Source organism: Cardiocondyla obscurior, linkage group LG06, assembly GCF_019399895.1.
Source record: "Cardiocondyla obscurior isolate alpha-2009 linkage group LG06, Cobs3.1, whole genome shotgun sequence".
Classification (NCBI taxonomy): domain Eukaryota; kingdom Metazoa; phylum Arthropoda; class Insecta; order Hymenoptera; family Formicidae; genus Cardiocondyla; species Cardiocondyla obscurior.
This window is the reverse complement of record NC_091869.1, coordinates 6,413,045-6,427,181: the sequence shown is the minus strand read 5'-3', so window position 1 is coordinate 6,427,181 and position 14,137 is coordinate 6,413,045. Positions and strand designations below refer to the sequence as shown.

The 14,137-nt window shown below is 41.8% G+C and overlaps 1 protein-coding gene across 10 annotated transcripts in view; it reads right to left on the bottom strand.

The window, feature by feature from the left end:
* Rbp6 (RNA-binding protein 6) overlaps nt 1-14,137 on the bottom strand; it is a 531,138-nt gene that overhangs the window by 205,488 nt on the left and 311,513 nt on the right. For all 10 annotated transcript variants that reach the window (XM_070658102.1, XM_070658103.1, XM_070658098.1 and 7 more), the window contains one exon: nt 8,633-8,717. In XM_070658102.1, coding sequence (XP_070514203.1) covers nt 8,633-8,717 — 85 coding nt within the window. The remainder of the gene's footprint in view (nt 1-8,632; nt 8,718-14,137) is intronic.

Genomic DNA, 14,137 nt, shown 5'->3' with positions numbered 1-14,137 from the left:
GTAGTTTCCAAAACGAACGACGTTTATTCTTTATAAGGTTCGCGAAGCGCAATTTTGCCAAAAATGAATGATGAATCGCGTCACATATCAACATAACGAAATAATTTAGTCTTTCGTGTTTCCTTCTTAGTTCTTTATTTATTTTTTTTTATTTTTTATTTTTTATCTTTTTTTTTTTCCTTTTTTTAACCGCTCTACATCGCGAGTGAAAATTCCGCGTGTCGTTACCAGCTCGAGTTGCGTTAAGGGATCATGTCCAGGAAAACGCTTTCAGGGCATCATCTTCGAGAAACATGAAACCGCCTTTTCTTAGGGCTGCCGAGAATGGACCATCACACGCATCTTGTTTTTCTCTCACGCGGCATCGCCCATTATTTTCGTGGATAGCCCTAAATTTTCTAGCGAACGCTGACGGACTAATTCGCTTTTAATGTAACAATGTAACGCAGCGTGCTCATCCAATTTTCCATGCATCCCCCCCTTTTTTTTTTCTTTTATGCCGATATCATAACGTCAAAATACGCGAAAATGTGTGTATCAATGTGAAAGCATATTCTGCGCCACCAAACATTTAAATTATGCATTCACATCGGTTTCTATCTGTTGCTTAACAAAGCATCAAAATGATCTATGTCGACAATGGTTTCTCAAAATAAATGACATAAATCACGGACAGTAACACTAATTTAACGCGGAAAATGTAGTCGCTCTCGAAATAAAGCCGTGAGCTGCATCGATATACTGCGCCCGACACACTCGCCCATTCGTAGAAAGCTTATGTATATATCATACTAATTATTTATATTTCACACACACACACACACACACACAAGAGGTACTTGTAGCCTACAACGTGCACGCGGTATTTTACACCCACGATACGTCGTCATATGCAGAGAATATAGCGTGCAGACTTTATTCGCGCGCGGTTCGAAGAACGAAGGGAACACCGCAATTTCAAGTTTCCAAATTGTTTAACGATTTAAAATAATATTAATAATAGAAGTTAAAATTAAATATCGTTATAAGATACAAAACTAATGGAACGCAAAAGTTTTATAAAATTTATTCCGTAACAGTATTATTTTATTATTTGGGGTGGGAAAAAAAAAAAAAATTATTTTAACTTTGGCAAAGCAAGCACTTAACCTTCGACTCATCAGCTCCCTTGAACTGTAGTTAATGACATTGACGATTCATCAATCTTCGCGAACGAGACAGATAACATCCGCTGAATCTTTAACGATCCCTTAAATGCAATTTTTCTTGCCTCATTGACGTCTGTTGACGTTGATGCTTGTAAATCATAAGAATCCATTAAAAATTAATGGATTGTCGGCTTCGATGTCATTAACACGAACTTCAAAGCGGCTCGGAAAATTAAATAAATATTAATGTAGCAATTAAGTACGCGCGCAGTTTTCTTTTTTCTTTCTTTTTTTTTCTACGGTAAAAAATTGGAGACGAGCAAGCGGCCGCGCATATATTTACGCATTAAAGTTCTCATGCGTCTCTATTTTCATAGAAAATTGACATATTAAATCAAGAGCTTTTTTGTATACGGGAAACGTAGTAAACGTTCTGTTTGTGTCACATACAAATTTGATAACTAGCTTCTAGTTTAACGCCGCGCTCAATAAACATGACACATACAGCTGTAGTATAAAACGTTTGCCGCTAACGAAAGATATAGTGCGCCCCTTTTTTACATTGGTAATTTCCAAGCTCGTTAAGGCTACGAACGTGTGCATCATATAAATTTGACAGCGTTACACGCGAGAGGGGAAAAATAGACTTGATAAAACGTTGGCAATTATGAAAAATGACGGTCGCATTAAACAATATATTTGTATTTATTATGGACACGTTTCTAACATTTCCGCGTGATTTTTCTGCATTTTCTCTTTAAACATGATGCGGGATTCATTACACGAATTCGCGGCATTTTGTTCCTTGAAGCGCTGGAATTCCCCGTCCCTTTGTGATTTATAACTTTTTTACCTAACAAGCGCCGGGATGGAATCGCTTGACAGACAGCTATAGTTTATTTCGTGACAGGAAAGAGGGATCGGACGGAAAAATATCTGTTGATGTTATGCGCCATTAACAAGATCGCGTTTCGCCGATACCGGAAATCAAAAAGGGCGAGGCATTGAGAGCCACCCGCGAGGGCGGGCTTCTCGATTTTATATTTACGACGGTGCGAGAGGGGAAAACCGTCGAAAATCTCCCTAAGGCTTTCTTAAGGTTGCCAAATACTCGAGCCGCGGCGATCGATCGGCTAAAACCCACCATTACGTTATTACACACAAAGGGAATGGTAATATAAATAAAAAGACGGAATGCATTATTATGCTAATTGCAACATGAAGGCATAATCGGACTTCATTTGTTTCAATAATATAAACGTTGTCATATATTTGAGCGGTAGCCGATTAATAGCTTACCTATTAATTAATTCGTTTGAAATACGTCTGTTCCTGTTGATTACAGTTTAACAGTAAATTTCATAGAAGTTTTCCAAAGTGTAATATAAATAGGTGAAATATAAATGTATATTTATTCGATAACTTTGCATGAAAATCAACGTTGGCAGTCGCTCGTTGTTCGTAAAAAAAAAAATTAAGTAAAAAATATATAATGCAATTCGGACGCGCCAAGTTTCTATTCGTCAATTTCATTTTATGTTACACGATTTAAAATTCACTTGGAATTATACGGAATCGCACAAAAATAAAATTTTATTCACAAAACATACGTGTAATAAAATTCCGCAGTATCTTCTAATCTCTCTAATGTCATTTTTTTAATATTTAATTAAATTTATTTCAGTAATGTTTGAGTAATTAAATTGGATTTTACATTTACTTTTACACCGTTAGGAGTTTTTATTTAATAACGTGCATACCTTTGCATACTTTTTGGCGTGTACGAGGCGTATATTATATTTTTCTTTTCTAAAAAATGTAAAAAAAAAATTTTTTTTCTTCTTTTTAATCCTTTATTTCTGCAGTCTCCCCGACTCTTTTCGTAGATAGCTACATTCACTATCTTCCTTGATTTCTGTCCGTAATATATGGGATTTTTTTATTTCCCACTCCTTCCGCAACTGTCTGATGTAGGTGCCCCAGTTTCGACTTATATTCATGCCGGCTGTATTCCGTATATCCGGCGCAAAGGGCGAGTGAGTTAAGCCGTTAGTAACAGATGCCGCAACCCGGCTGTATCGGTTTAATTCGTTGGCGCGATAACCAGAACTTTCCCGGCGACTCGACGGGATGCGTCTTCATAAACCGCGGGCCATAAACTTTCCCGAATTACGATTACAAAGTGACTAATTCCCTTTCCGCTTCCGTGCCTTCTAATTACGTTTGTGTTTCCCAAGGAGTCACCGAGTCTTCTTAGGAGACCTGAATCAACAGTCTCGGGCGAAATCTTAACAAGCCGCATAATTCTAACGTCGCGGTGAGCTCGTGCGGCTGGTTCTTTTTCCCGCATTTAATATGATAAGGTCATAATTAAGCTTACCGCTATCAGCTTTTTAATTGGCGCGAATAAAGATTTAAGAGATGTCTCTTGCTACCGCGAGCGGGACACCTGCGCATCCCGGCGAGGCCGGTTTCGCAAAGTGTTACGGAAAATGTCACGGTTACAATTGGGTCAAATCGAAGAGGTCAAACCGACGAATGTAAAAGACGGCGCGAGGAAACGCCGGATGAGAAATCCTTTCGAGCCGCGCGTGTCCAATGACGTTGTAGGTCGGGCAAAGGAGGTACAGGCGAAATAAGGTGTAAGCGGGGTGGACGGTTTGTATTTCAAATTTAAAAGCATTCGACAATGGGTGTTTCTCGTATTGTTGACTCACTTGAGAAAGAGAGAGAGAGAGAGAGAGAGAGAAAGAAAGAACGTAGGAGGCCGGGAGCAGGAAAGAAAGCGCGCGGAAGTGAAAGGAGCCTCGGTCGAGGAGAACGACGGCCGCGAACGCGGTGAGGGATAGCTCAGAGTTTTGTGAGGGACTGCAGACAATTTCCGCAGGGCTTAGTGGCTTTGGGCTCTCCAAATAAATTATTCCGCGGATGAGCGACGCTGCTTATTTTTCAGCGTTTTCCGAGCCGCCGCTTGAAACGTACGCAAGGCGTTTAAAAACCATCGATCGAAAAAGAAAGAGAGGAACGCGGTAGGGGGGGAGGGAGGGGGCTAGAGCGAGACGGAGAGAAACAGGAAAGCAAGTTTTATTATACCTTTAGGCAAAACCCATTTAGACACGCAATATTGAAGAAATGCTGGTTTACGTTATGAAATATGTGAAGGTCGTTTGTTTTGTAAGTGACGTAAGTTTATTTTATTTTAAACGAGAGCCCCCGCCGATATCGATCGCATCTTGATAATATGCCGCGGCAAACTAATTATAATTATTTTCAAACGGCAACGGTTTGCTAAAACGAACGAGTCCGTATATTTGCTCGTACAATAACATTTTACGTTAAAACAAGTATAAAATCTGTAAAACGGATAGAAAATAGACTGCAAGAGCTTGTATAAATATCTTATAAACGTGTACTATTACTTCGCGTTCAATATTTAATCGTTTCCAATGCACTACATTTGCTTTAAAGACGAAAAAAAAAAAAGAAAGAAAAAGAAAACTTCCCGATTCTGTGCTCCGCCAATCTATATCGATATAAAAACTAATATTATGAGTAAGTATGATTGCAATGTCGTTATGAAAAATATCGATTCTTAATACTATCTTTATGAAAAAGCTCGTTTAACTACATTACGACGTTGCAATCAGGGCTTGCGCGAATTTCAATTTGCGTAAGTATGGAAAACTGCATTCACAGAAGTATCGGAAAACCGCGTTTCAGCATTATATCGATTTATCGTTTCGGTTAATTCCCGACGAAACATATACAGTTTAATACGCACAATCCCGCAAGGATTTCATTTCCCCGATAACCTCCGATAAAAATATTCGATACTATTTTCTTTTTACTTTGTAGTTGATGTAATATTCCTTCGAAATTAATAACAAGTCAACGCATTGAAAACCTTTAAGCTACCACGTCTTTATCGCACAGAAATAAAAGGGCTTGTAGTGAAAAATTGTATAAATTTTAACTACAGTAAAAAAAAAAAATTACCAAGATAAGATTGTCGAAATTTTCCTCCGTCGAAAATAATTAATTGCATAATTTAACACAATTTTATTTTAAAACTATGTAAACAAAGCCGAGGAAAAGATGTACGGTCCAAGAGTTAAAAATTCTTTTTTTTTTGTAATAACCGGTATGTTTTAAAAAAGGTTAAAGCCCGTTCTTCTTTAAGAAAGAAAGGAAGTTAGAGGATGGAGGAAAAGGACGACATACTTGTCCGCCACGTGCTCTCATACGATACGTTTCTAAAGCGTCGAGACGTCTGAAGGTATCCAGGAATGCGGGCCATGCAGAGAGTTCTAAAGAGCTTCCACAATTTCGCGTGCATCCACCTTCAGAGGTTTCTTCCCTCTTGCGATTTCTTTTTTTTTTTTTTAAACCTCATCACCCACATCTGTTCTTATTTTTTATGTCACGTCAAGCCACCTTTATCACATTAATAATGCATCAAGCACGAGATCGCAAACCAATTAAAATTAACCGTGAAGCTTAATTTTTTAAAATATTTACATAAAAATTATAAGAACATTACTCTTGATATTAATTAAAAAATTAAAATTAAAAAAACTCCCCAAACAAAAATCTTTTAAAGAATCTATAAATAAGATTATTCTCCAACGTATTCGACAAATTTTGATTATTAATTAAGAACGAATTCTTTATCGGGAAAAGCAATCAATTTTTAGCCGCTTTAAATTGAAACCGCGCTACTATAATAATTACCATTCTCCTAAGTTGGCGCTCTAATCTACAGTTCCGCAGAGTCTGTGCTGCTGAATTTCCGTGGGAGAATAGCGAACAACTTCGCAATCTCGTATTATACATATATAGTGCCAGCATTATGGCAAACACGCGCGAGTACGGCCGATTTGGCCACTTCCACTACGCCTGTCGAGATCAAACGGGACGCAAACGAGGACGCGCACGTTCGACCCGCGCATTTTTTAATCAGCGGCCCGATTAAGCGGAATCTGCTGGCCATTCTGATCGGTCAGCATTGTGCTGCGGTGGGCGCTTACGCGGCACGTTGCGAAAATCATTGTCCATGCCAGATGGAGAGAAACGTCTGGTGCGCCGGCCCACAAAATCGCTCTTGCGTGAACTAACCGACGTTGATTTTTGATATTATATAATCGGAACGGCCCGAGTGCTCGATTCACGGAAATCTTTCTCCTTCCGTCCGGCTCGGCATACTTTCGATAAACGATATAATCGTAAAGTTTTTCACCTACATGTAGCAGTACCCTCTTTCGATTTAATTAAATATTTAAAAAATGTATTAAAACTCAGCCGCGGCTCTTGTAGCATTCAATTTCGGTTGAATTTCAGACAATAATTCCGCTCTGCTCTGGGAAAGTTCGCACGTGAGAAGAGTAAACCAAACAGAAACTACACACTTACACTTGCCGGGCGGAATATTTCGCTCTTGTCTAACTTTATTTATATTCGTATGTTAGCACGAGTTAAGGGCTCCCCGCATTCGTTAACGCGGCCGGGGACGAAGGCCGTACTAATTAATGCGGCGATACTTGTCAGCGAATCAAAGCAACGGGCTCTTCCGCGCGTTTGCATTCCTTGTATGTTCGCTTCTTCCTTTTTCTTTGGCGAAAGAGAGAGAGAGAGAGAAATGGGAGGAAAACGGGTAGATAGAGTGCTAGCTAGGGTGAGGACATCTCATCCCTTAAGAGGAAGCCTTAATAGGATGCGCCGGCGGTTGCCCTATACGCGCGATATTCTCTTCTCGCTATCGGGAAGGTGTTAGCTTCCGGATCCGTGCATTCGCAATTTGCATTAGCCGGAGCGAATTACGCGAAATTTATGCGAGCCGAGGATACGGCCGGGGTTGCCCTCGCTTAAGCGTATTCGGGGCCACTTAGGCGGCCGCTCCAGCGGTGGAGTCGCTCTACTTATGGCGCCGTGGACAGCTAATGTCCGCAACTATTTCTCTCCCGCCGTATAACCCGCGCTTGCCGTCTTACGATATTATTCCACGAGCATTGTGTCTTGCCACCGAGAGAGAGAGAGAGAGAGAGAGAAAGAGAGAGAGGAAGGGCACGTTTGCCAAACGACTATGTCGGCCCACGATTAATCGTCGCACCGTCGGCACCGCGTTCCGCTCAATGCCGTTAAGCGTTTAAGGTGTCTCTTAGGAAAAGACGAGAATCGATAGAGAGATACTGCATTTTCTCCCGATGAGTTAAGATAAGAGATCTTTCACAAGCGAGAGTTCAATCAGCGACGCGATGCCGCCCGGCATTGAAAAGTTTCCGCGTCGCAATTTTCAGTTTTAAATACGTGATCGCATATAGTTTAAAATAAGAGTGATTTAAATTGTAATTTTATCGCAGTTCTTATTTCCGTCCTCGGTATTAGGTGAATTTAATTTTTTTTTTTTTTATTAAACTCTCGACAAAACATATATTGACCTCGACCACAATTCTATTTAAATAAAAACTAATTTCATTATTTGACATTAAATTTTTCAAATGTGACAAAGGCGAAAGGGCATTATTTTACACGCTATTTGATTTAAGCGTTGACAGCTGAAATTTGAAAATTGCCCAGAGATCTAACTGGAAAAAAGCGAAAACTTTTATTTTTTAATTAATCTAAAATAGGGTTTATTGCAATAAAAATTCAATTTCACGTCTGATCACGATTTAAATTGAGATTAATAAGTCACGATATAGATAAATTTATTTATTTCGCGAAATAGATAAATTTATTTGTCTACGACCGTTCCTCCGCCTCCCCCAACACACCCAGGATATTTTTTCAACGAAGACGGATATTTCGTTAATAATTGAACTATTCGTACAGCTGCGATGTATAGTTGACGAATGATATGCCCGCGCCGTGGCGAATGGGACGAAATAACATTTGACGGTGAATTAATGAAGTTTCAAACGCGAATAAAATTTTGGGCTCCGAAATCGATGATACAGATGCATTCTGAACTGGAATATATCTATAGGCTGCAGCTACCAATCGGTTTGATCAATCGACTCGCGGCATGCTCTTTCAATTATCTCGGGACGGTAGCTCCGATCGGACATGAAAATTAATTGCTCGCGTGACGCACATTTGATCACGGCAATTTGTATCCTCTTTTATATATATATATATGTATATATAACTACTTTTTTCTCACGGAGCGATTCTTCGCCTTTCACGGGAAGCGTAATGTTTATGATCGTCAATTGAAGTTGTAAAATACTGGCGGGCAAAGATTTTTTAATACACGGGTTTAATACGCGGGTGAATAGTTTGACAAAGTTGTTAAATTATACGGGAAAAGATTAACCGTTAGAAAATGTCGCGCCCGAGATTGCGAATTTCGCATTCAGCAGTATCGCGCAGTTAAGAAGTTAACAGTTAGAAAGGGCGGAAACTTTAACTCGGGGATCTGATTGCGCGCCGTTAGAATTTATCTGGTAGCTTTAGAATTAATCTGGTAGAATGTGATGATTACTCACTTTCTTGCCGTCTAGTTCGTGATTGCCCTGCGCCAGCACTTTGTCTACGCTCGCAGGATCTGCGAATGTGATGAATCCGAAGCCCCTGCAAACAAACGAAAGGAGAATGTTTAATATGAGTGTGCGCTCGTCGCTCGGGACATTAATTAAGCAAGCATTTGCTGATAGTAATAGTATTTCCATCGTGCGCGCGTACGGAGACTGGGCGGGCGCGCAGGCTCGTGTGGTATGTACATATCCCGATGTTGGTGCATACATCAAAGCGCGCGATTCGTAAAAAGGAAAGTCAGATGCATAATGCACTTTTGTATTAATTCGCTCTCGTAAATCGCGAGATACGATTAACTCTCTGGACAGAATAACTCATGCTGCTCCTTTTATCTCTGCGGTTAAAAGTCATTAAATATTAAATCGATTGAACGCTTCTTCTATTTCGCGAATTGAAAATTATATCAAACAAATCGTTAAGAAAAGGGGAAAAGGAGAAAAAAAATGCCTCAAAACCCACGCTATATGTCACGTCGGTTTGATTTATCGCAAACGTATCTGCTACAGCATTAAGTTAAGCCAAGATTAATGATGGATTAATATCTTGTAATGCTTCTAGCGACTAAATCAATATTTCGTATTCGAATTATAGAATATACTGGTGGAAGGAGTAATAGACGCTAAACGGTACGGTTGTTAATTTATAATGTGCGTAAATTCGTAAAAGGCACCAACGGCATTAAAAACTTAGGGATTAGAGGTACAAACTTTCGGGCCTGGGCGTCATAAATTTCACGCGGGACATCGTGTATACACGGATATATTAAAAGACAGTTCGACGCCCGTGAGCTAAGGGGGTGGATATGCCGCTGGCCGATCCATGAACAAGGGTGAGCCTCGTATCGGCGATACGAGGGAGTGCAACGCGCCGAGAGCCGGACGCAAAGCGGTTTGCATTTTTCATGCCGAGGCCGACCCCGGCAGTTATTGAAAATATTTACATGTTATTTATGGGGCACACATGCTTCAAGAACCAAACGCGCCTCCGTGCCACCCCCATCGATTCTCCCCCGCGTGCACCGCCGTATCCTCTCTTCGTCCGACTTTCGCGCGCGAACCCTTTTCTTTTCTACATCTTTTTCTTTCGGCCGCCTCCCTTTTTCTGTTTCACTATTCCCTGCGGAACGGCGTATTCCGTCGCCCTCTCTCAACCTCCCTTCATCCGCTCCCGAGAACCCCCGGAACCCTCCCGGCAACGTCTTGAGAATTCTACAAAACGTTTCACGCCTCTCTTACTACTTCCGCTTCCTTCCCGCCGACGAAACAACGAATACTCGTATGGATTGAATTTTTGATGGAACCGACCCCTCCGGGCCCTCGACTCACCCTCTTCAACCGTCCCCGCTTTCCGTCGCAGCTATTCTCTCGCCCGCAACGTTCGCCGGCACCTCGCGCGTCGATTGCGAGCTGCAAAGTGCATAGAAGCATCACGACGACTTCCTTCTATATCGATTTCTTCGGGCACGCGATGCCGCTTCTCAAACGAAGTCGCCAAGAAGGGCGCCGTATACCTCAGAAGCGGAGAGAAGAGAGCGACGGCGCGTACTTTTGCGCACGCAAAATCGGAAGGTCGTTATTCCGCGTCAGTAACATCCGAGAAGAGCACGCCTCGTGTTTCCACGTACCGTGGAAAAAAAAGAAAAAAAAAAAGCTGGTTTCTCGCTCGTCGTTCATTTTATAACAGCGAAATATAACGCGCGCGACCGCAGTTATTGCAATATTACTCTGTCAACATACACGGCACGTGCACGTGAAAATACGAGACTGCCCTTGTAACAAAAAAAAAATTGTTCCACCCTGCATTCTTTTCCGTAATTTTCTTAATTTTCAATATTGATTCCGCAAACGTATAAATGTTTCCTTATTAATCAATTTAATACTCCACTCGCTAAAGTCCACTCGCTAAAGTATTTTAAACTAAAGTATTATATATTTTAATCTAAACTAAAGTATTTTAAAATCGCCGAGCGGTCGTTTGTCTATTAACTCTGTTGACCAATGAAACGTATAAAGTCGATTTTTTTATTTTTTTTTCTTCGACTGCAATATTAGAAAAGTGACTGCAACTTTCCAATATTTCCAATATTAAATGTCTTTTTCATGCCGCCGATTGGTTAAAAAATATTTGAAAGACTATATGCGCTCGAATTCGCGAAATCGACGACCGCCGTTCAGCATTAGAGAGCTCACAATTTTGTTCGCGCGGTTACGACGGTTATGTACGTGCCGAATTTCAGGAGATTTTTCGCAGTACGCACGGCCGAAGCGACAATCGCGGCAAACGAACGGCCGCTGAATCGGCAGTCGTCCAATCAGCATTAAAACGCCAAACAACACGGGCGAGAACACCATGGGCAGTTCGCATTTGCATACAACGAAACAAGAGTTTGTCCGGATTCTCTCTCTCTCTCCCTCTCTATCTCTCTCTCTTTCCCCGCGTCTCTCGCACTCACTTTTACGACACCGCGTTTATGACGATGTGCAATATACCGAAATCATGAACGGCAGAAAGCCGCGCAAATTTATCCCATTTTTTTTTTTTTTTTTTGGCCGATCATTATATCGGAATTTAATTACACTTCACGAATGGCCCCGCTGGAAGATAATTAACTGCGATAATTATAATGCAAATCTTATTTAACGTACTTTGCGTAAATTTCGTATAAGATACGCATTCGCGTTCTTTGATCGTTCGTGATGTTCCACGATTTTATAATAAAAAAAGAAAAGCGGCAACAACCACGAAACGAATAAACTCACTGCGTCTCCTTTTTAAATAAGAACACGTTTTCGTGCCGCAAGATTTAAAGCGCGCAGGTCCCCGCGAAAACGTTACAGAATGTGATATCGTAAACACCGCCGGGCTTAATTAAAAAAGAATAATTAAAGTCATGGATTGCTTAGTGTCGCTATCACGCGCAATCTCCGTTCCGCTTTAATTCCCGATTTCGAACTCGCGCAGATTCGATCTTAATTCTTAATTTGCGGTAATTATTCACGACGGAGAGACCGGAGGGGAGGGAAGTTAAGGGAGGGGAAAAAAATCGTATGGCGAGTTACCAATCTTATGACGTATATCAGAAGAGTCGAGGGCCACTCGAGAGTCATTCCTGGGATAAAGAAGGGATCTATCGCGGATTCAACGCGCCATCGAGACCCCGCCGCCGCGCCACTCGTCACCCCCGGCCATTGTACGTGAATAATCTATAAAAGGCTGAGTAGAAGGATGGCGGCTGACGTGTCCCTTGTCTACTTGAGCACGGTTTCCACGATCCTCTACTTTTCATTCTGCCCCTTGTCTTCCTGCCTCGTCCTCCCCGTCGCTCGACCACCGTCGAGTTACCCTCTCGCTCTATCTCCGCCGACTTAGCCGCCCTCCACCCGGTCTCATCGCCCTTTTCGCATGCCTCCCCGTCCCAGCTGCGGAAGGATGTCACACCAGGCTGACGCGGTGCATTTGTTTGTCACGGGGTCTTCTCTCTTGCCCCGTCGCAGAATCGGAGCGCCTCTACGCGAGGGCATTTTAGACGCGTGCCGCGAGAGGGATAAAAAAAAAGAATTGCGGCCGAAAATCAGTTCGGGATAACGCGTCGCGAAGATGGGGGAAATCCGATTAATGGAAAGGTAAAAAATTGTGAAGATTTAAATTTACGGAGGACACTCGTCGATTATTGAAAGTTTCGACGGGAGTTTAGAGGCTTTTTTACTGAAGAAGTAACCGTAGAAATAAACTTCAAAGGATAACTCCAATATTCATAAAGTTATATTTCAGTTTCAACAAATGGAATATTACGTTAAACACACTCCCTTAGACGTACAAAATAAATTATCGAAGCGTGAAGGTCTTGTTAGCAATTCAAAGCGATATCTTTTTGAATGAAATAAAAATGTTCTCTTCGCGAATAGGAAATTTTTACAATCAACAATTATTTTTCTTTCGTAAGATGCCTGCTATTTTCTGCGATAGAGAGCATATATACGTATACATATATATCCATAAATATATATTTTCGATTTATAAATAATTATATGCGTCGCGCGAAGTAACGAGGTATGAGAAGAGAAAATAATAAAATGCAAAGTAAATCAACTCGACGCAGCTCGCGTATATACCTTATTCTCGTATCGCGCCGAAAGGCTTCTAACTCGAGGATTTACCACGACGCAATGGATAAGGCTGCAAGGCCCGGCGAAGAGGAGACGCCAGTATTAGGTGTATTTATGTAGGCGGTCTCATTGCGCGCGAACTTACTGTAAGTACCGGCAGTTACTTAGCCCGACAGTTTCTGCTATTGCAGCCGACTGCGATATACCCTGTCCCGGGTCGGGTCGTAGCTTCGTAGCTGAAGCCAGTTACGGACCTAGTTCGAGCGAACGCACGCTCTCACCCCCGCATTCCGCCAGGCCGTGGGTACCGACGCCGCAATTCGGAGTCTAGAAAACGACTCTCCTTTTCCCAGCCCGTTAATCCAGCTCGTCTCGCTCGCGCTACGTTTTCGCCGCCACATCTCGGCCCCCGGAAGTTTCTATCCCGCCATGCGCTCGCTGCTTTGTCGTACCGACAATATGGTAACTGCTCTTTAACTAACCGCCTTAATCCGCTTTCCTCTCGGCGAGATGAAGACAATCAGCACCAACGTCGAGGTGAGAAACATGCGAAACTCGCCGCAAGCTCGCTGATCTTCCGACTCGCGCCGCTCTCTCTCTCTCACTCTCACTCTCTTTCTCTCTCCGGCGTATCTTCCTTTCCGTCCAAATTTACCTCAGGCATTGTCCCGTCGAACAATCCCTTTTTATGTTTTGCATAAACTTGTATTATACGGAAAATTGCTGGGGAAGATAGAAGGATATATCTTTATTTCTCTTTATACCGTAAATGTTAAATAAAAATGTTCAACGACTCTTGCATATACCTTTTACAACGCATTACATATATTTAAAAATAGTTACGTGTAAACGGAAACAAAGAGAAAAACGCGGTGCGAGGGGGGGGGGGGAAAGGGAAAGAAAATATAATACAGTTAATTAGGTAACGGTGCGACGTTCCAAGACGTGAAGCCGCATTTTTCCACCCGTAATGTTTGCCGTCAATTCTCCGGCGGGGACAATAGCTTCTCATTTTGCGCCCGTAAAACTGCTCTCGCAGGACTTCCGCCGCGACGTGGATTGAAATGTTTCCGCGAGATTAACTTAACCGCATAATAATTTCAGATACAAGTTGTACGGCTGCATTAAAAGCGTCGCCAGTCGCACACACTCAACGCCATTACGGCGGTATATCGAACCGAATTACAAACCGACTAGCGCAAAGAGCGCGCTAAGTCGAACGACTTTTATTTAGGTTTTTTTTTTCTCTCTTTCTCTCTCTTTTTTTCTCTCATCCTTCCGTGTAATCTTCCGCCTCTATCTCTCCACCTATTTTCCATCTGTTTCTCCCTTTTTTCCACTACTTCTCTC